The sequence below is a fragment of the Oncorhynchus mykiss genome, chromosome 2 (assembly GCF_057628025.1).
Source record: "Oncorhynchus mykiss isolate SJ-2025 chromosome 2, ASM5762802v1, whole genome shotgun sequence".
In the NCBI taxonomy this organism is placed as follows: domain Eukaryota; kingdom Metazoa; phylum Chordata; class Actinopteri; order Salmoniformes; family Salmonidae; genus Oncorhynchus; species Oncorhynchus mykiss.
Window position 1 is genome coordinate 64,440,650 of NC_143023.1, and position 21,284 is coordinate 64,461,933.

General features: G+C 41.1%; 2 protein-coding genes across 6 annotated transcripts in view; both read right to left on the minus strand.

Annotated features, from left to right (window-relative positions):
* Nucleotides 1–7,128, minus strand: part of lrp5 (low density lipoprotein receptor-related protein 5) — a 51,243-nt gene extending 44,115 nt beyond the window's left edge. The window contains exons 1-3 of the mRNA XM_036952966.2: nucleotides 6,602–7,128; nucleotides 1,775–1,969; nucleotides 1,310–1,526 (exon numbers count right to left, since the gene is read on the minus strand). Of these exons, the coding sequence (XP_036808861.1) occupies nucleotides 1,310–1,526; nucleotides 1,775–1,969; nucleotides 6,602–6,686 (497 nt within the window). The 5' untranslated portion in view covers nucleotides 6,687–7,128. The remainder of the gene's footprint in view (nucleotides 1–1,309; nucleotides 1,527–1,774; nucleotides 1,970–6,601) is intronic.
* Nucleotides 7,129–9,595: 2,467 nt separating this feature from the next.
* Nucleotides 9,596–21,052, minus strand: c2h11orf24 (chromosome 2 C11orf24 homolog). Of its 5 annotated transcripts, none has more exons than XM_090204727.1 (5): nucleotides 20,813–20,994; nucleotides 17,964–18,199; nucleotides 11,922–12,124; nucleotides 11,521–11,646; nucleotides 9,596–11,319 (listed from the first exon to the last, which is right to left on the minus strand). In XM_090204727.1, exons 4-5 carry the CDS (start codon nucleotides 11,633–11,635, stop codon nucleotides 10,379–10,381), a joined length of 1,056 nt encoding a protein of 351 aa, XP_090060853.1. In that variant the 5' UTR covers nucleotides 11,636–11,646; nucleotides 11,922–12,124; nucleotides 17,964–18,199; nucleotides 20,813–20,994; the 3' UTR covers nucleotides 9,596–10,378. The 5 variants fall into 5 exon arrangements, with proteins under 5 accessions (XP_090060853.1, XP_021423902.2, XP_090060847.1 ...); XM_021568227.3 differs by lacking the exon at nucleotides 11,922–12,124 and adding an exon at nucleotides 19,211–19,348; XM_090204721.1 differs by lacking the exons at nucleotides 11,922–12,124; nucleotides 20,813–20,994 and adding exons at nucleotides 19,211–19,348; nucleotides 19,487–19,616.
* Between the last annotated feature and the right edge of the window lie 232 nt (nucleotides 21,053–21,284).

Consider the following 21,284-nt stretch of genomic DNA (forward strand, 5'->3'; position numbering starts at 1 on the left):
TAACATATTAGTTTGCCAATGGTGCCAAACTCAGCTAGCACATTTTTCACAATTAAGAGCTTCCCTGCTCCTATACCTCCACTAGAATTAAGTTATTGGTTGAACAAAGAGCATGAAGAACAATGGCTGTGCTGTCTAGGAATTAAACTCTTAGCCTCATGAGGGCAAAGCAAGGACAGAAGGGAAAGCAACACATGTCAACTCGCATTTGAGACACATTCAAGACAGCCTATTATGCATAAATGGTTATTAGGTATACATATAATTGATAGTATTTGTGAAATAAAAAAAGTTTAATCTAGAGTTGCTTCTAAACTAATAATCAATCCGTATCAACATGGGACATAAATGGCACCTCTAAATAATGATCTCATATTAGGTGATGTGGTTGAGAACAGCCTTCCACCCGGCACCACCTCAGCTCATCACAGTAAGTAAACGTTGTGCAAATCAAAATATATGTTAGCTTAAACACACAATCCACCAGCGCTAGCTGAACTAGGCTATAACTGGATCCTGGCCTACCAAGGACTGAACACCTTCCCTCTCTCCCGGGCCCCACTATTCCACCCAAAAAAAACACTACTGAAGGCGGCAGGAGCTGTACTCAAAAGGAGAGATCTCAAAACAGAAAGACTGCAAGAACCTAAAAATGGCTAATGTATTGTGTTTTTGTGCTTCTTCAAGATGAACAAATGTCTTTCAGAGAAAGAATTCAACAAACGAATAACTCAAATCTTACTTGGTTTATCGTACAGTATTTCAGTGATATATTTATTTGAACTGTATGAAGCCAACTTTGTACAGAGAGTTAAACTCTTGACACCATAATCTGTTTTAGTTTTTATATCGCTATGCTAAAGAGTTAAAAATATATTATTTAAAAAAAAACAGGTTATTGGGGTTTAAAGTCCAAATGTTAATAAGCCATACACATTCAAAAATAGCACTGAATTGCACTAAATCCATCAACTAAAAAGGTATTCCTGCATTAATTTCCACTGACTGAGGTGGAATTTCACTGACTCAACAATGCTAACAACGGATACACAACCTTAGTCCCTGACATAGAATTAGAAACAGTGCCCTATGAGAGAAAAGGGGTCAACTCCAGAGGATCTACGCAACACAACAGGAAACAGACCCAACTGAAAAGGTTTTCCACCCTCGCTCTTCAACCAACGGATGCATGTATGAACCAGAAATACACATGGAGGGAAGGGGAGGCTAGTGCGGATACATGACCCAGGAACCCACCCTGAACCATGTCCCAGTCAGGGGAGAGAACGAGGTCAGGCCAGAGACTCACCGGTGGGCTGGGTTCAGGGCGATGGCCCGGGGCTGGTCCAGGTCTAACCAGAAGAGCACTTTCCGAGAGGTGCCATCCAGGTTGGCTACTTCAATGCGGTTGGTCTCCGAGTCGGTCCAGTATAGTTTACGGCCCAACCAATCACAAGCCAGTCCGTCGGGGGAGTCGAGGCCCGACACGACAACAGTCTGCCCTGTCCCCATGGCCTCTTTCACAGCTAGAAACAAAATGCCAATATTTCAGTGGGAACACTTAGGTCTACACTTATCAACATCCCTCCATTAATAGTGACATTCTTGTGCGATTAGCTAGATTTAGCTTAGGTTGTATCTTTTTTCCAGTTCATCTATGCTTTGCAGAATATATTAAATGCTTAATTATATTTGCAACCAACTTAAAAACACTTACAAATGGAAGAGAACACAACATAAGTCCCTAACTGGCATGCGGCGCTGTAACGCTTACAGTGGGTGGACTGATTGTAGTAGGTTTGCTTGATGGCCTCCTCGCTGACGTCGGTCCAGAAGATGAGTCCTTCAGAGTAGAGGAAGTCCACGGCAGCAGCATCCTCCAGATCACTGACCACCACAGCCGACTCTGGCCTCCCCACCTCCACCAGCCTCACATCCCGCCGGTTGGCAAACAGCAGCAAGGGAGATCCTGAGGAAAATGAAAATATATATTTTTTAAAACAAAACAAACTAAGGTACACAGCCATTACACCCTACTCTCATTTAGGTTGAAATGTGACGAAGAGAAGCCCATGACCTTTCATGTTAGTTATGTTTAGAATCAAGTTACATATTCCACAAGGAGAGTGAAAGCCAATAGCAAAAGCTGGATTGCATAATGTGCCACCCAGTAAGCAAGTGGTGACTCAGTGACTGCTGATTGGGATGGGGGCATTGGATGCATACACACAGACTGATGTCATCACTGGCAGAAAGCACTGACAATGCTTGCGGAGAGGAGAGAGGTAGCCTAGTGGTTAGAGCATTGGGCCAGAAACCGAAAGGTTGCTGGATCAAATCCCAGCGATGACAAGGTAAAAATCTGTTGTTCTGCCCCTGAACAAGGCAGTAACCCACTGTTCCCCAGTAGACCGTCACTATAAATAAGAATTTGTTCTTAACTCAACTACCTAGTTAAATAAAGGTTAAATAAAAAATATAATAAAAAGATGCCTCCGTCAGCAATGTTTTACATAAAACGTTGTCAAAACATGTTCCAACTTTCCCTTGTTTCACTTGTTTAACCTTCAGTCCAAACCTGTAGGCCTAACCGACTAATCATAGACCATGTTGGAGCTGTTGTGAAGCTGCCGTGGACATCAGCTTGTTGCTGCTAAGGAGAACTTCCTCCCCCTGAACAGGATTAAAACCCAGACTAACCACAATTTACTGCCTGTCTACACATCCTCAGAACACAACTCCTCATTGACTACAAAAGGGCTGTGAGGCAAATGAACTGAGATGAGCTACACATTTAAATGTGATGGGAGACCTCATACTTTAGTTTCTACCCCGTCCTCCCCATATCTAGGCCTACATGTCCAACATAAAATCATGGTCTAAGAAAGGTTATGTGCAGTGAGAAATACAGAAGATGGCTATCACACTGGTACTAGTGGAGAAATAAAGATGGAGAAGAAGCTTTAAAGCCACAAGTCACAGCCTAATTCTCCCATAAGGCCAAGTGTGTCTCTCTTTCCCTGAATCACAAGGTTCATAGGTCAATAGAGTTGTGACCTGGAGAGGAACAGAACACTATCACTGCCTAAAGGTACGGAGAACTCGGCTACAAAAATGCCACAATCAGAGAAAGTCTCTAGAAACTAGGCCTAGTCAACATGTGGCATACAACAAGCAGACTACATACTTATGAGATCTCAAGGATGTAGCTTGGAAGTAAGTGGCCGTGTGTATTGGACATTGGAGTGTTGAAAACAAATACGCCCCATTGGTAATCCAAAGGCATTCCTAAAAAGATAGCAGAATGTGGAGGCCCAGAGAGAGAGCGAGAGGGACCACCAAAAGCCATCAGGGAGGATTCTTGACACCTCAGCCCCCAGTGGATACATAACAGTGGGGATTACAAAACTCAACAGCTGCACTTTTTATGAGATCTGAGCAGAGGCCTGTCCACTCCACATGCTGCAAAGCAGTCGCTCTAGGTCTCTGCCCCAAATGCACAATCCCAAGAGGCAGGGCCAGAAGCCAGTCTACCAAACAATGCCAGCTCTTTCCTAAACATCCATGACTGGCTCCCAGGCACGATCCTTCACTGACAAGAATGTGGTTCCTTATTTGCCTATCATCATGGTCAAGTGGCTCCAACAGTTGGATTATCAAGCCAGCTAATACAGACATAGAAACGAACAGCCTATAGGCCACATTTTCATTAGGGGATGTAGCTATAAGGATATAGTTTAACCACCATGAAAAATATATTGCCGGTGAGGCAATCAGCAACTCTATACACTGGAAGGCTAGTTTATATCAAAATGGCTGACCCTAAACAAAAACACTATAGTGCTAGTCCCTATTCAGGTCCATCTTCAAAGCTTATGTTTCTGTCGCCCCTCGACAGTATTTCATTTTCTTTCTCAGCAACACTCAATGAAGAACTTTCCATCTGTATAAAACAGCAGGAGGAACCTGGAAACTTCCTTGAAAACACACAATGAAAGCTCTGGCACTCAGGAGAAATGCACTCTCCGAAGATGGGCCCACCGTGAAGAGAGAAATTATGACTGGGTATATAAAAATAGGGTTCAGAAACTTAAAATGCACTGCCTCACATGAAATTTACACTTAAAGCTTTAAAAAAAAAAAGATGTCTCAAAGAGAGAGGAAAGTACAGCCTATCAGATAGGCTACTTACTACCTGAATAAGTAACTCAATTCTGCTCAAGGGCACACAGCTTGGGATAAGATGCATACCAGAGTCTGCTCTGTTTTACTTTTGCACAGGGTCCAAAAAACCTAAACCTATTTCTTAGTAAGTCTAACTAAGTCAATAGCTGCCCTGCCATTTCTCTCTGCCAGTTCAAATGACTTATCAACATTGCATCATACCAGCTTTTCCAGTCAGTCATTTGAAAAGGGGGTGAGTTAGGAACACCTGGATCGTTTGTGGAAGAGGAAGCACAAAGGAACAGCTGAGGAGTCTGAGCTTGTCACCAGGATTAGCTGGCCCTCCACTGGGAGGAGAGACAGGGGGTGAAGGGAAGGGGGTGTCTACTCTACGAGCTTCAGAAGTGTCCTGAAAGGAAGGAAGGCAGAAAGCCTCCATTGCTCTAGCACTGTGCTCAGCTTGAGAAGTGATTCCCTCCCACTTATTTTCTTGTTCTGGTTGGGAGGAAGAACAGCTCCCTGGCTCCAAAGCCTTATCAGAGTGCTGTGCTGTGTGTGGTGTCTGAGGTTGTGAGGAAGAGTAGGTGTTAAGGAAAAGGGAGTGGGGGACCCATGGGGAATCTAGACTGCCTGTTACAGTGTACAGACTTCAGCTAAACGTCCTCTCCACATCCCCAGCTGAAATTAAACAAATAACCTACTCATATTTCTAAAACTGATGTGTGAAAAAGATGAAATCTATAGACTACATTCTTCACCCATGGAATGGAATAACATTCACGCCTCAAGTCGTGCAAATCTTCCCATACACTGCAAGGCTTTATTTTCACAGCAGAACAATTAGCCAAAACTGAGATCTATTGGAAAAATAGATCTGAAGGGATTGATTTATGATATGCAGTCACAAGAAAGCAACAGTTACTGAACATGGTCAAACTTAGTTTTTACATTTTAAACACTGAAGTGACTAAAGGGCTGAATCTTACCTTGGATGTATAATGCGAGCGTAGTTTAAATGAATACAATCATACATAAAATAATGAGTTTATTTTTGATTGACACTAGTCAGAGGGTAATATAGGATTACAGTGCCTTCATAAAGTATTCACACCTCTTAGATTTAATTGTCAAATGGATTTCAATTGTCATCAACACAAAATACTATAATGTCAAAGTAGAAGACTCATGTTGCATTCATGTTGGAAAGCAGACAACCAGGTTTTCCTCTAGGAATTTACCTGTGCTTAGCTCCATTCAGTCTCTTTTTATACAAATAAAAAAGTGGCGCACTATCTGAATTTAATACATGTTCAATTCAGGCTGTAAAACAACAAAATGTGGAAAAAGTCAAGGGGTGTGAATACATTCTGAAGGCACTGTATATGATAACTTGCCCAAATCAATGCTGGGGAAAAGGATTTTTAAAATTAAGTGGGCATTATTCTGCCATTTTCCATTTAAAAGAATGGCCATAAAACCCAAAAAGATTGTCTACTTCTTTCAAACTCTAATTGTGTACAATCAAGCTAAACTGCATACAGAAATATTGTATTGATTTATTTCTAGGCATAGCCAGCCTATATTCGATAAAAGGTGAACTAATAATTTAATCTATATATAGTCCATTCAGCCCTAGTCAACCTATTGGAAACAGCTGGCTAATAACGTACACACAAAACAATAACATCTATAGAACTAAACCCACTTGTAGACTTTTAGGAGATGTTTGTGTGTAATTTCTAGTATTTACAAAAATATGTCAGTAAAATGGTCAAATGCATTTTGTTAGTGGTTTGACGATCTTACAAAATGTGTTTTCCTATTCATTGGTTAAGGATTTTTTTGGGCACCATCAGAAAAACTGTCTCACCCATCTCATTGGGTATTTGTGGTTAGCTACTTCAAAAAGTTTTTGAAAAAAAAAAAGAGAAACAACTTGTCCTTCACTTTCCCACAAACTTTCTCGCACTTACAAGCAGAAAATCAAGGACTCCCAAATGACACCCGACACCGGCGATCAATCGCAGTACATTGAGGCCTCGGAGTATAGGCTCTAAAATGAACTTTTGCAGTTCCCCTCAATAATTAAGTAAAGTTGGGCAAAATAAAAATGTCTAATTTCATATTTTGGGTTTTGAACGTTTCACTATTGCTGATACATTTTGAAAGCAAGAGACAGTTTCGGCTTGAGTGAACTCCTGCGATTGTCTTGCCACAGTCAGTATCCAACTTGGAAAGAAAAGACTCAAACGTATAATATTTAAAAGAAAATACACGCCAAGACATGCTAGAGTCTATTAAACTCTAAAATATTAAAATATAAACTTATGGCTACTATAACTACCGACCTCTAGCGAGATACATTCACATATCACGTAGCTATAGCCACATTGCTTCCCAGAACTTTGCAGAGTCCAAGCAGAAACACGCTACTTACCACGAACCAGAGAGAGCAAGCTGCTATAAAACAGTAATTCCACAAGGAGAACGTCCATTGCTAGTGGTCGTGGCTTTAATTCCATAACCCCGACTCCATTATTCGGGTTATTTGTGCAAAAGAAAGTTAAAAATTCGAGCTGGAGTCTTAATCGATACTTTTTATACTCTTGTTGGAAAGCTACTCCAGTCTGCCTTAATAGGCAGAGGCACTGACGAGAATGGAAACGGAAATTAGATGACGTCACTAGACATACAGTTACTTTATGCAGAGAGGAAGAGGCAAAGCGAGAGGAGTAACTGGGCACAATATCTATCTTCTCTAGCAGGTGGCGTTTTTTCCTCTCACCAAGCGAGGAGTTTTGGTATGGAGGTCAATGAATGCCGAATTTGGCTGACAAAAAATGTAATTGCTTATTTGCAACGTGTGGCTTATTTGATCGAACATAAGTTTCGTAATGCGTAGTTTCTTACAATTGTACTGATATAAGTAGGACACTTGACATCCCGGCAACTTTGAGAAAGAACACCTTATATCGGACTTGTGTCTGTTGTTCACAAGCGTATCTGCCCTCTCATTGGCTAGAATGGTCCCACCTGATCTTGCCTCCCGACTGCCTTCCATTTCTGAAGACGTTTATTTTCATTGTTACAGTGTACACTGGAGTATCTGCTCCATGTAATGGATCATCTGTGCTTTGTGCCAGGGGTGCCCAATTACATTCAGTTTTCTTGATCGGCAGGTCGGGAGCCCACCAGGAACATAATTATAAATAATGTGTACTGCATATTGACCGCAAGAAGCGCAAACAGATATAGTACAAAACATAATTTCAAATATTGATTACATTTGGATGTGATCACATAATGCTTATCTATATATGCATGGGAATAATTGGGTACAAATTTCCTACATTAAAACCACTTTGAGCTGATTTCCTGGTGATTTAACAGTCTTTGTAATTTAAAACTAGATTTTTTTTTAAATCACCTGACAGCTCCAATAAATATACTTCCATAACAAGCTATGTTTCTATAAAGTGTCCGTCAAATATCTGTAGCATACAAACATAGCTCGTATTGAAATGATTGGTGTTTTTAGGCTTAGAATCAAAGATAATGTAGTACATTTGTATGTGACAGTGAGAATAATTTTGACCTGTAAAATATATTGTGTAGGCTACAGTGGATGTCAAAACATCAGTGACAAAGTGAGTCCATCTTGGTCCAGTGCAGGATGATTTATCTACAACATCTGCTCCTCAAGAAAAGTAGGCTATAGAAGGGTATACACTTCCTTACAGAAAATGGCCAGTAGGCTATACTGCATCAGCACAGAGGATATTTGGCATGAATAACCCTTTACTATTAGATTAACCTATATTATCTATATCTATCTCTATCAGTCTCCAAATGCACGTTGGACTTTGATTTGCTTAGCTGACACTGCACTTAGCCCATAATGTGTCTGAGGCCGCAGAATGTAAACAAGGCATTTTGAACAAGGCACACGCACTTGGTCACTACTAGGTTACTTCTACCCATGTTCTCCATATTATATATAATGCAATAACAGAAAAGTACTTTTATGAGAAACCATTTGCTCTTCGCTCTTTCACAAGACTCCAGGCATTGCAAACAGGATTAGGCCATAGACCTGGCAGAAAAAGCACTCCTCTGGTTGAATGCTAAGGTTCTCCAACTGGCCTGAACTCGAAAGAGGGAAAGTAGAAGCATATGTCCCTCTCAGTGCGTGTGAGTGAGGCAGGAAACCATTCCCAGCCCAGAGAAATATGCTGTAATGAAACCTGCCTTTACAGTCACCTGCACCATATAGCCTGTGGCATTCCCTTTGATCCACTGGGCCCTATCCACAAATAAAAAAAATCTGCCTTTCCATTGGTCTTTGTTGCTTATAAATATTGGGTTTGCAGTAATATACCCACGCCTCAGTGTAACAAATACCCCTCACACAGTAATGAAGTCCATGAGGGACAGGCCCTCTCAAAACAAAAGGCTTCATGTCAGTGAGCTTATCACTAAACCCCTAGCTACCAGCTTCTTACCAGGTATTCATATTGCAGATATTGCAGACGCATGTACTGGAGGCTCTGATTTCCTGAGCTCTCTGATTTGACAGTTACAGCGCAATACTGAGAACAAAACACCCACAACTAGAGCAAATACAACATTCCCAAACACTGAAGTAAACCAAATATATGCATATTGGCAGCAATATATTGGGGTATGGCAGATACTATAGTAACCAATTGTTAGTTATTTTTCTACTAAAAGCAATGTTCTTTGGCAGTGACGTTGCATGAGGCAAAAAGGCTGTTTTATTGCCAAATATTCTCTGAAATTGAGAAACTAGACCCTGTGTGGACCAGGACTTTCACTGGAAAACTGTGTGGGGAACGGGGATAAAGTCCACAGTAACGGTTGTTGGAACAAGAACTTTTAGAAAGCATTGGCATGAAGAGAGAAGTCAGCAGAGAAGCAAACGAGAAACATAACTTAACAACCTTTGGCACCTCAAGGCAGTTCTCTCCTAAATGTTACTCTAATGGAATCCATGTTCTCCCTTTTCAGCTTTTTCCCCCCTCAAAATAAATGCTGCCCTGGCGTGTGCTTTGTAAATGTGTCGGACCACCTCCACGCTCATTTTCTTCTCTGCCAATTCATTCCTAGTCCAGACCTTCGCTACAAAAACACACATTACATGTGCATCATATTCCCAGGAAGCTATTACTGTTGTTACACCCCCAGCTGATTGATATGCCCTTCTAAAAACACATTGAATCTCTCCCTGAAACACAGCATATACACAGTCGTGCAGACATGTCAAGAGTCTTACAAGAGTTGAGAGAATCAAAGACTACTAATGCATCTCACTGAAGCGCTGATTAATCCTTACTGACATTACAGAACTTTTTTTGTGTGTGTGTGGGGGGGGGGGGGGGGGGGGGGGGGGGGGGGTTGAAAGAAAAATCAATTTAATTCTTAATTGTTTTCTTTACTGGAAATAACATCATATAGCACATTAGTAAGATTTAAATTGGCACATAACAGGCCTTCAGACCCGTTTCCAACCTTGACAGAAGTTCCTCCACATTGGAAAGTCTCTCTTGGTTATCATATAACCGTTCCTTCTTCTTCGTCATGGAATGGAGTTCATAAATGGCTAGACAATTCCCTTGGCTTTAACGTTAATGTGCTTCAGTGATCATTTTGGCCTTCAATCTTATCCAAGGACAGGAATGGTAAACAAAGGAAACATGCAAGTCGTGAACAAAGGAAAATAGCATGAAAAAATGTACAAAAACGTACACAAAGCAATGGATACATACAAGTGAAAAATGTACAATAAATGAAATACCAGAGATGTAAATAAAGCTACATCAATAAACCTTTTCAGCCCCTTTTCCACAGAACTCAGAATGATATTCACCATTTAAAAAAACAGAACACTTAACAGTCTATGGCCATAATCCTATTGGTTTGAGGTGGAATACTAATCTGCATAGAAATGTAAGACATAGAAATATAGGACTAACAAACCAATGTGGTGATACAACAGCAGGGGCAACTTATATTTGAACAATCTCTGTATGCTGGAGTACCTTTAAGACAGAAATGTTACACAATACTAGGGCAAAGGCTGCTGCAACATTGACAATCTCTTAACTCATGTATGTTATGAACCATTTCCGATAAAGAAAATGTAAAAATAGAAATAACCGAACCATGTTGAAATGTAAACACTCAACTATCACTTTTAAACGCCTGAATCAGAATACATTCCATTGATGAGATAGTCCACCTGGTTGTAGTCTTTCCTCCTGTAACTCTTATAGGCCTGTGTGAGGAAGAGAACAACTGTAACTAGGAAGAAGAGGAGGCCAAACAACAGAACAGCCAATAGAGCGCTTGTGTCCACCAACTGGCGAGTCAGAATCTCGCCGGCAACAACATCTATAATGGCTCTGTTGGTGTCTTCGTCCAGCCTTTTTGTGCTGACCTCAGCAGTGGCGGTTGAAGGAACCATGGCGTTTCCGGAGGTAGCTTGAGAGCTGGGGGCCTCCGGAATGGTTGGTGACGGCTTCTTCTCCTCATCTGTAGGCGTGTCTGCGGTGGTGGTTGTTTTTGGAGTGGTAGTTGACGGTAATGCTGTTGTTTTTATTGTGGTGGCAGTTGTTGGTATTGTTGTTTTGGTGGTAGTTGGTTGTGTTGTGGTGGTATTGGTAGTAGATGGCATTGCTGTTGTGGTGGTAGTAGTCATAGTGGTGGTTGCTGTGGTTTCTGATTCCGTTATTGTCATTATCTGTGTGATGGCTAGTGGAGTCATAACAGTAGTAGATTCCAGCTTTACTGAAGTGGCTGTGGTGGTTACTGGACTTTGGACCTTTGACTTGTGGGATGTCTCAGATAGTGTAGTTGCTGTGTCATTCTTGGGAGCTGCCAAAGGTGCTGCATTCATGATAGATGCAGTTAAGACATCAGGAGAGTCTCCAGCAGTTGGAGCCTGACCAGCATCGCTGTGCTGTGAGGTAGAGCCGGTCTCATTGAGGGCAGAGGTTTGTGTAGTTTGATTGGCATTATTGCTGACTGTCAATTTATGCGCAGTAGGGTTCTTATGTTGGCTTTCTGACGGAGTTACGGAACTTGAAGACTGAGGGACATGTTTAGCGTCTCTCTTAAAAACACTGATGTCTGTTTCTGGGGGGCGGAAAAACAGATTTAAAATACTGTGACAAATGTAAAGGCATTACACGACATGCATTTCGATCACAAAATTGATGGTTAATTTACAACCCTTGGAAACCAAAAGATTCAGTAACTAGATTAATCAACAAAAAAATATTAATATTGGTAATAAGAAGCTAATAAACATTATCCACCCAAGCATTGTGTACACACCGTGTTCCCTTATCAGGTCAGCGACGGCAATACTGCTACAGTTGGTGCAATTTGGACATGTCAAGAAAAAGCAGGTGGACTTCTCTTTCCAAAAGACAGCATGATCACATGTCATATTGAGTGAGCCTGTGGAATAAAACACACAAAAAAATGTAATTAAGCCAGAAATTGTACCAGTCAAAAGTTGACACACCTATGAGTTTGACTATTTTCTACATTGTAGAACAGTGAAGACATCAAAACTATAAAATAACACATATGGAATCATGTAGTGACCAAAAAAAAAAAAAAAAAAAAGTTAAAACAAAACAAACATTTATTTTATATTTGAGATTCATCAAAGTCGCCTTGACAGCTTTACACACGCTTGGCATTCTCTCAACCAGCATCATGAGGAATACCTTTCCTTGAAGGAGTTTCTACATATGCTGAGCACTTGTTGGCTGTTTTTCCTTCACTCTGCAGTCCAACTCCTCCCAAACCATCTCAATTGGGGTTGAGGTCGGGTGATTGTGGAGGCCAGGTCATCTGATGCAGCACTTCATCACGCTCCTTCTTGGTCAAATAGCACTTACACAGCCTGGAGGTGTGTTGGGTCATTGTCCTGTTGAAAAACAAATAATAGCGCAAACCAGATGGGATGGTGTATCGCTGCAGAATGCTGTGGTAGCCATGCTGGTTAAGTGTGCCTTGAATTCTAAATAAATCACTGACAGTGTCATCGGCAAAGCACCCCCACACCTCCTCCTCCATGCTTCATGGTGGGAACCACACACGTGGAGATCATCCGTTCACCTACTCTGCGTCTCACGAAGACACGGCGGTTGGAACCAAATATCTCAAATTTGGACTCATCAGACCAAAGGACCGATTTCCACCGGTCTGAGGTCCATTGCTCGTGTTTCTTGGCCCAAACAAGTCTCTTCTTCTTATTGGTGTAATTTAGTAGTGGTTTCTTTGCAGCAATTCTGCCATGAAGGCCTGATTCATGCAGTCTCCTCTGAACAGTTGATGTTGAGATGCGTCTGTAACTTGAACTCTGTGAAGCATTTATTTGGGCTGGAATTTCTGAGAATGGTATTTGAATTTATTATGGATCCCCATTAGTTCCTGCCAAAGCAGCAGCTGCTCTTCCTGGGGTACAGCAAAATTAAGGCAGTTTATACAATTTTAAAAACATTACAATACGTTCACAGATTTCACAACACACTGTGTGCCCTCAGGCCCCTACTCCACCACATACAGTTGAAGTCAGAAGTTTACATACACCTTAGCCAAGTACATTTAAACTCAGTTTAACAATTCCTGACACTTAATCCTAGTAAAAATTCCCCGTCTTAGGTCAGTTAGGATCACCACATTATTTTAAGAAATGTCAGAATAATATCAGAGAGAATGATTTATTTCAGCTTTTACTTCCATCATCACATTCCCAGTGGGTCAGAAGTTCACATACACTCAATTAGTATTTGGTAGCATTGCCTTTAAATTGTTTAACTTGGGTCAAACATTTCGGGTAGCCTTCCACAAGCTTCCCACAATAAGTTGGGTGAATGTTGGCCCATTCCTCCTAACAGAGATGGTGTAACTGAGTCAGGTTTTTGGGCCTCCTTGCTCACACACAATTTCAGTTCTACCCACACATTTTCTATGGGATTGAGGTCAGGGCTTTGTGATGGCCACTCCAATACCTTGACTTTGTTGTCCTTCAGCCATTTTGCCACAACTTTGGAAGAATGCTTGGGGTCATTGTCCATTTGGAAGACCCATTTGCGACCAAGCTTTAACTTCCTGACTGATGTCTTGAAATTGCTTCAATATATCGACATCATTGTGCTTCCTCATGATGCCATCTATTTTGTTAAGTGCAAGCAGCCTTTCGGGTTATGTCGATATAGGATTAGTTTTACTGTGGATAGAGATACTTTTGTACCCATTTCCTCCAGCATCTTCACAAGGTCCTTTGCTGTTGTTCTGGGATTGATTTGCACTTTTCTCACCAAAGTACGCTCATCTCTAGGAGACAGAATGCGTCTCCTTCCTGAGCGGTATGATGGCCGCCTGGTCCCATGGTGTTTATACTTGCATACTATTGTTTGTACAGATGAACCTGGTACCTTCAGGCGTTTGGAAATTGCTCCTAAGGATGAACCAGATTGACTTCAGGTCAACAACAAAAAATTCTGAAGGTCTTGGCTGATTTCTTTTGTGCCTCTCATAGTCTGTTCTGGACTTGGGGACTGTGAAGAGACCTCTTGTGACATGTCTTGTGGGGTGTGCATGGGTGTCCAAGCTGTGAGCCAGTAGTTTAGACAGTCAGCTCGGTGCATTCAACATGTCAATACCTCTCATAAATAAAAGTAGTGATGAAGTCAATCTCTCCTTGACTTTCAGCCAGGAGACATTGACATGCATATTATTAATATTAGCTCTCTGTGTACATCCAAGGGCCAGCCGTGCTGCCCTGTTCTGAGCCAATTGCAATTTTCTTAAGTCCTTTTTTGTGGCACCTGACCACACGACTGAACAGTAGTCAAGGTGTGACAAAACTAGGGCCTGAAGGACCTGCCTTGTTGATGTCGTTAAGAAGGCATAGCATTGCACTATTATTGATAGACTTGTCCCCATCTTTGCTACTACTGCATCAATATGCTTTGACCATGACAGTTTACAATCTAGGGTTACTCCAAGCAGTTCAGTCATCTAAACTTGCTAAATTACCACATTATTTATTACAAGATTTAGTGAGTGTTTTGTTCCAAATACAATGCTTTAAGTTTTAGAAATATTTAGGGCTAACTAATTCCTTGCTACCCACTATGAAACTAACTGCAGCTCTTTGTTGAGTGTTGCAGTCATTTCAGTCACTATAGTAGCTGACATGTATAGTGTTGAGTCATCCGCATATATAGACACTCTGGCTTTACTCAAAGTCAGTGGCATGTCATTAGTAAAAAAACATGTTTTTAAAGCAAGGGGCCTAAATAGCTACCCTGGGGAATTCCTGATTCTAACTGGATTATATTTGAGAGGCTTCCATTAAAAGAACACCCTATGTGTTCTGTTAGACAAGTAACTCTTTATCCACATTATAGCAGGGGGTGTATAGTCATAACACATACGTCTTTTCAGCAGCAGACTATGATCGATAATGTCCAAAGCTGCACTGAAGTCTAACAAGACAGCCCCCCCATTATTTTATCATCAATTTCTCTCCTTCCATCAGTCATTTGTGTAAGTGCTGTGCTTGTTTAGTGTCCTCCCATATAAGCATGCTGAAATTCTGTCGTCAATTTGTTTACTGTGAAATAGCATTGTATCTGGTTAAACAAGTTTTTTCCCCAGAAGATAGTAAGGGTTAGTAACAGGCTGATTGGTCAGCTATTTGAGCCAGTAAAGGGGGCTTTACTATTCTTGGGTAGGGGAATTACTTTTGCTTCCCTCCAGGCCCGAGGGCACATGCTCTATAGTAGGCTTAAAATGAAGACAAGGCAAATAGGAGTGGTAATATCATCTGCTATCATCCTCAGTAATTTTCCATCCAGATTGTCAGACCCCGGTGGCTTGTCATTGTTGAAAGACAATTTTTTTCTTCACCTCTTCCTCACTGACTTTACAGAATGAAAAAGTACATTTCTTGTCATTCAGAATTTGGTCCGATATACTTGGATGTGTAATGTCAGCGTTTGTTGCTGTCATGTCATCCCTACGTTTGCTTACCATGCCAATGAAAAAGTCATAAAAGTAGTTTGCAAAATCAGTGGGCTTTGTGATGAATGAGCCATCTGATTAAATGAATGAAGGAGCCAAGTTAGCTTTTTTCCCCCCTAAATTTAATTGAAGGTGCCCCAAAGCTTTTACTATCATTCATTCTTTCATAGTGTAGTTTCTTTATAAATATAGTTTAGTCACATGGTTTCTCAATTTGCAGTACGTTTGCCAATCAGTTGGACTGCCAGACTTAATTGCCATACCTTTTGCCTCATCCCTCACAACCATGCAATTCCTCATCAATACAAGGGGATTTAACAGTTTTTACAGTAATTTTCTTAAATGGGTGTGTGCTAATTAGTAACTGGAATAAGTAGTTTCATAAGTGAGTCATGTGCAGCGTCTGGTTGCTCCTCATCACACACCAGACCAGCAAATATTATTTACATCATCAACATATGAATCCCTACAAAACTGGTAACTAACAAACTTATCCTCTGCAGCAGAGGTAACTCTGGGTCTTCCTTTCATGTGGCGGTTCTCATGAGAGCCAGTTTCATCATAGCGCTTGATGGTTTTTGCAACTGCACTTGAAGAAACTTTCAAAGTTCTTCAAATGTTCCGTATTGACTGACCATGTCTTAAAGTAGTGATGGACTTGTCATTCCTCTTTGCTTATTTAAGTTGTTCTTTCCATAATACGGACTTGGTCTTTTACAAATGATTCCATTTGTATTATTTCATAGTTTTGATGTCTTAAGTATTATTCTACAATGTTGAAAATAGTCAATAAAGAAAAACCCTGGAATGAGTAAGCTTGTCTAAACTTTTGACTGGTACTGTATATTAACTCAAGACTGAAGAATGGAACATACCAAGAGCATAGTTATGCAGGCAACATAAATATAGCTGGTCAACAAATAACACTTCAGGAGTTATCCAAACATGTCTCCCAAAAGGTTGCCGCAAAAACGCCTGGGAATTCCTTAAAAAAAATGTTCACCACAGGGACTAAGGTTGTCAGCGTGAAATGAAATAAGAGTAGTACTGAAAAATAGAGTAAAAACAGTCTCAGCAACCACCGTCCGTGTTTATCAGGAGATCTGGGATCCATTACAGAAACAGATGGGAGAAAAACAGGCCTGTTTACGCCTCCTTTGATCCCTTCCAAACTCGTGTGCTGGAGCTATCCTCTCAGTTACACACCTCTGCCTCAACATCCAGCCGTGCACGCCTGATGGCTCTCTTCCCACTGCAGAGCAGACCTACTGATGAGGATAACAGGTGGGGAAAAGCAGAAGAGCGGAGGCGGCCCTGGGCCTGCACCGAGGAGAGGAGCCGGCCCCACCGGGGAGTCAATGTGAGAGGAGGCAGAGCGAGTTGTGCGACCTCAAGTCTGTCTCCTCTCCTGCTTTATTTTAAAGCTGCTGCTAGGCGCCGAGGAATCAAAACTCCTTTGTGGTTAAAAACTTCAGGTGAAATGATGATCGAGCAAGAAGAGAGAGAAAAAAAGTTTGTCCTAGAGAGCCATTCCTGGTCAGTGATGGCAAACTAACTGGAAGGCCAGATGCGTTGTGTTTTTAATGATTCCCCAGCTGTTCCAAATGGGACGGGAAAAGAGTGTGGAGAGTTGGAAGTTGAGGAAAGCAGGGAGAGGGGGTAAGAATATCAATGTTGCAGATGGCCCCTCCCTCCCCTTCCTCTTAAGTTACTAGGAGGTCACCCTATGCTAGGGGCATGACGTGTCCCAAACATACAGGTCTCTAAGCTGGAATGCTAAATGATTATGTATTTATAGCTCTCTGTCATACCACACATTACATGCTTCCAGATGGTAATGGCGACCTTGTTTTCATGCCCTACTACTTTTCAAACCCACATTGCCTCTCTGAAACCCTGTCGCGTGTTTAGGGTGGATCATGTGGTGTAACTGAAAGAAGGCTGGGCCAGTTACAACTAACTCCTCCCATGGAGATAACTGCCTTTGGGTTATATGTAGCGATGCATTTGCTGCATAAATCTGACCAGGTGGTGCAGCAAGAAGTATTGTAAGATCTAATTTAAAGAAGAACCTGTCATGACAAAGGCTGCGTTTACACAGGCAGCCCAATTCTGATCTTTTTCCCCCATTAATTGGTCTTTTGAACAATAAGATCCAAAAAATATCTGATTTAAAGAGATGTGATTGGGCAAAACACAAATTAGTGGAAAAAATACATTGAATTTGGCTGTCTATGTAAATGCAGCCTTTACACTCATGGGGTAAGGCTCTCCAAAGCAGCGCCAGGCACATACACAACACAGCAAGGCCTAAGAATTCCTTTCATCTTAAATCTGAAACACATGGTTGCTTTAAAATTATATGTCCTTCAGTAGAAAGATGTGATTTGGGGGGAAAAAAATAACGTTATGGCTACTCCCATATCGGCAGTGTTCCTGCTTTATCCAAGAGGTAAGCTTTGAGATGTAGGTAGGTAGGTAGCATGCAGCTTATCTTTTTCTATAAGAGCTTCCTTCAGGTTATGAGTGACTAACGTTTATACGAGAAGTAGTAAGACAATGTATCAAACATTGGTGAGCTTTAGTGGACTGGTGTACATTCCACAACCAGAACATATTTGATATGTTTTCAGTCAAATAGAGTTGGAGCAAAGATATAGTATTTGTGTGTGTTTTCACTTTTCACCTGTGGCAACACACCTGATTTGTTGATTTTCTGATTCAAAACTTACATGCTTCAGAGCAATGGGTTTGCTCTGTCATTGTCTGGCTGGCCACAATGCTGAACTGGCTGGCCACATGGGATGACAGACAAGGTAGCACCAGCAGCCCAAGGACAGGGGACAGGACGAAGAGAAGATGCAGGGTCATGGTGAAATGGTGGCACACACACTGGGCAGGGAGAGGAAGGTGGTGGACACGAGTCACAATGAAGGCAGGGGACACACCACCATCACAGCTCTAACATCTACAGGAGGGCACAGAAATTGAAAAAGGTCTTATTAAAGATATTTGCAGCCGTCATCATCCCATAGAATTGCATATAATTTACAGACGTGTTTGCATTTTAATGTTGTACTTTTATCTTCCATAAAGCCATGGTTGATGGATCACTTCCATCTCAATGTTATTCAAGACACGCATTGCCATTAAAATAATGAATTGTGAAGTTTCACATTTGTAGCGAAAAAGACAAAAACATGTTTGATTCTGGCTCCAGGTAGCCAATGTCTGTGCCATGAGCTGTTTAGAGACCAATTGCAAGTTTGACTCATGAGCAGCATCTAGCGGGATTACTACAAAACATACAACTGTTTTAAAATTATATTGCCTGTTACAAATTGATGATATAGTTCAAGTTTCATGTAACATCTGAGGATATGTATAATGATTTTTCGATCTAGCCTAGTTAACAAAGAATAGACAGAGGGATAGATGCTTGTAGCAGAAGACATATTTCACCATTGTACTGGGCAGCGTAGTTATTTCTGATACCATCACAATTCTGATACCATAAATAGGCTATCATACACGTATATTTGGATACATCCATAACAATGAGCTAATGATGAAGGCGCTATTTCCCCTGGCATAGAAAATGTGCTCACTCGTCAAGACACTGTTGTTCAGAGGAGCTAGCTAACACAATCACTTCAAACTGAAGCTGGAAAGACTGCAAACTACCTGCACTTCGTTTTGACTTATTTTCATTTCTTTGTATATATCCATTAAAATTATGCCAGTTGATTCATGATTGACTGCCTAAGAAACGCTGTCTGCTTGTCTGTCTCGATCATTACAGCAATACAAGGTTAATACAAATCTCCACTGTTGAAAACTAAATGTTAGTCTAAAATAAAATGTGATAATGTCTAGATGCTTTTTATAGTGGAGATCAAGTTTATAAATTGCCTGGCTGGGCTGATGAGACAGTGGATTGCGCAGTGAGATGGAACAGTAAAAAGGCACTTTAACTCACAGATTTAGCCGGAGGTCATTTGTGGTATAGACACCGGCTGGAATGCGGTGTTGTATAAAATTCAGTTGTTCAACAATTCCGTGGCCCTCACAGCGGTTTTAGCATTCCAGAATATTGTTAAATCCTTGAGGACACTCACTGTTTATAGAGTAAGATGACAGTTGACTATTCTGTATCATGTTATACAGTAGTAAGAAGCCAACCCAAATATCATACCATTGTCAAACACCCAGAAAAGGAACATGCATACATTCTACAAGAAACAAAATCTCTCACCATTGCTGTCCTTAAGATATAATGGTTACACCTTTTCAGACCTCTTGTTGGCTCTGCCCTAAATGTAAACACCACTTAGCTGAACAAATTGCCATAGTCCACTGTATGCGTGCCAACGTGGTGATCATGTGATGAACAGATTTCACTCCACTCTATTCTCCACCCAACTTTCATTGCACAAATGGACAGTTTACAGAGTAGTTAACTAGTTACATGTGTATGAAAAACACCAGGGAAGTCTGGCTTTGTGTATTTATTACCAATGAGCATTGGCAATATGGTTTAACCTTAACATCCCATCATCAAACCACGCTAGCTAGCTATATTTGTTTTGTAGGAGATTTTCCAGTCATCTGATGATTCTCAGTACCTATACTGTTCTCTTTGAAGTAGAAATAATAATCAATATAAGTTTAAATATTAGACATGTGTAAGCAGAATGAAGGCTGAAGCCCATGTGAGTGTACAAAGCTGGATCAACATAGAATCCACCATTGGACATGTAAAAACAAAACGTAAGCAGAATCTGTGTAGATGAGGCAAGGTAAACTAACAAGACGTGACTGGTCTGGGCTATATCTGATCAGGTGAAGGATACTGGACACGCACATGAGTTAATCACACAGACAACATCAGCCTGAACTTGTAAAGACCTTTGGACAGGAACATTAGCTAAGGGGTATGCATGTCACACCCCCAATAGAATATATGCCCCAATATCTGAACCAATAAGAGAATGGAAACTAAGTAAGACAACATTATTCGTAAAGTGGAGTGACAATGTTATGTAAGGGTAAAACTGTATAAAAGCCCAGCACTAAGAATAAGGCAGTTGTTCCATGGAATTGCTCAGCTTCTGTTACTTTTGTAATAAAGTCTAATTGAATTTACAAGCTCCTGTATCTGAGAAGTATTTGATCTAATATTTTCTAGAACAGTTTCCTGAACACTCAACAAATATCTGTCTTCAGACCTCTTCCCCCAGTCATTTTGATAGCTGCTAACTTAGCTAGAAGCCAACAGTTATGGAGTTAGTTATTAGCTAGCTAACAACATTGTGCTTCCTACAATTAACTTCACCTTTTGGTTGTAGTTACGCTACTGAAATTAAGAGACAGTTTCACTGTGTTGTACTAGCTGTCCATGTGTCTGATTGTGTAGCTAACAGGCCAGCGTTTCTAGACCGGCAACAGTTTGCAAATCAGGATAGATACCATCAAAACCACCGTAGGTAGTCTAGCCACTACCCCCACTATTTGCTACCTAGTTTTAACGTAGTAGCTAGCGGCCATCTAGCTAACGTTAGCCAAAGACCAACTCACTCACCCAGGCAGGAGGAGGCTAAATGCACAACTTTTAGCCAACTTCTGTTCTTGTAGCTAACACCGTAGTAGTTAACGATCTACGTATGGGCTAAAAAGCTATGTCATGACACGCAGTCAAACACATCCTCCTTCCCAACACATACTATTTAGCTAGCCATTAACCTCATAGATGAGAACAATGATAAAGACATTTCACCGGATGTATAACTGTGAAGCATCCGCCTGGCGTCCACTCACTACCAAATATGGCGGTGAGGGGAAGCCCAGTTGCCGGCAGTGGGAGAAGATGGAACGAGATGGAATTTTGGCCGACATTCTGCAAATGCTCTCATCGATGAAATAATTGATCACAATACAGTTTTCTGTTCCCAAAACTAAAATCTATTGCGAACAGAGTGGACTAAGTTTGGTAGACTATACCCTTTGCCAAAGTTTCCAATTTTTTTTTATTGTTTAGTAGGAGTGCAAGGGCG

Coding starts and splice junctions, on each gene's coding strand:
- c2h11orf24 (XM_021568209.3), bottom strand. CDS start 18,102: ATGACCCTGCATCTTCTCTTCGTCCTGTCCCCTGTCCTTGGGCTGCTG. Junction 11,647..17,963: donor AACCCATTGCTCTGAAGCAT/GTAAGTTTTGAA, acceptor TTTATTCCACAG/GCTCACTCAATATGACATGT. Junction 11,320..11,520: donor TGACCTGATAAGGGAACACG/GTGTGTACACAA, acceptor TCCGCCCCCCAG/AAACAGACATCAGTGTTTTT.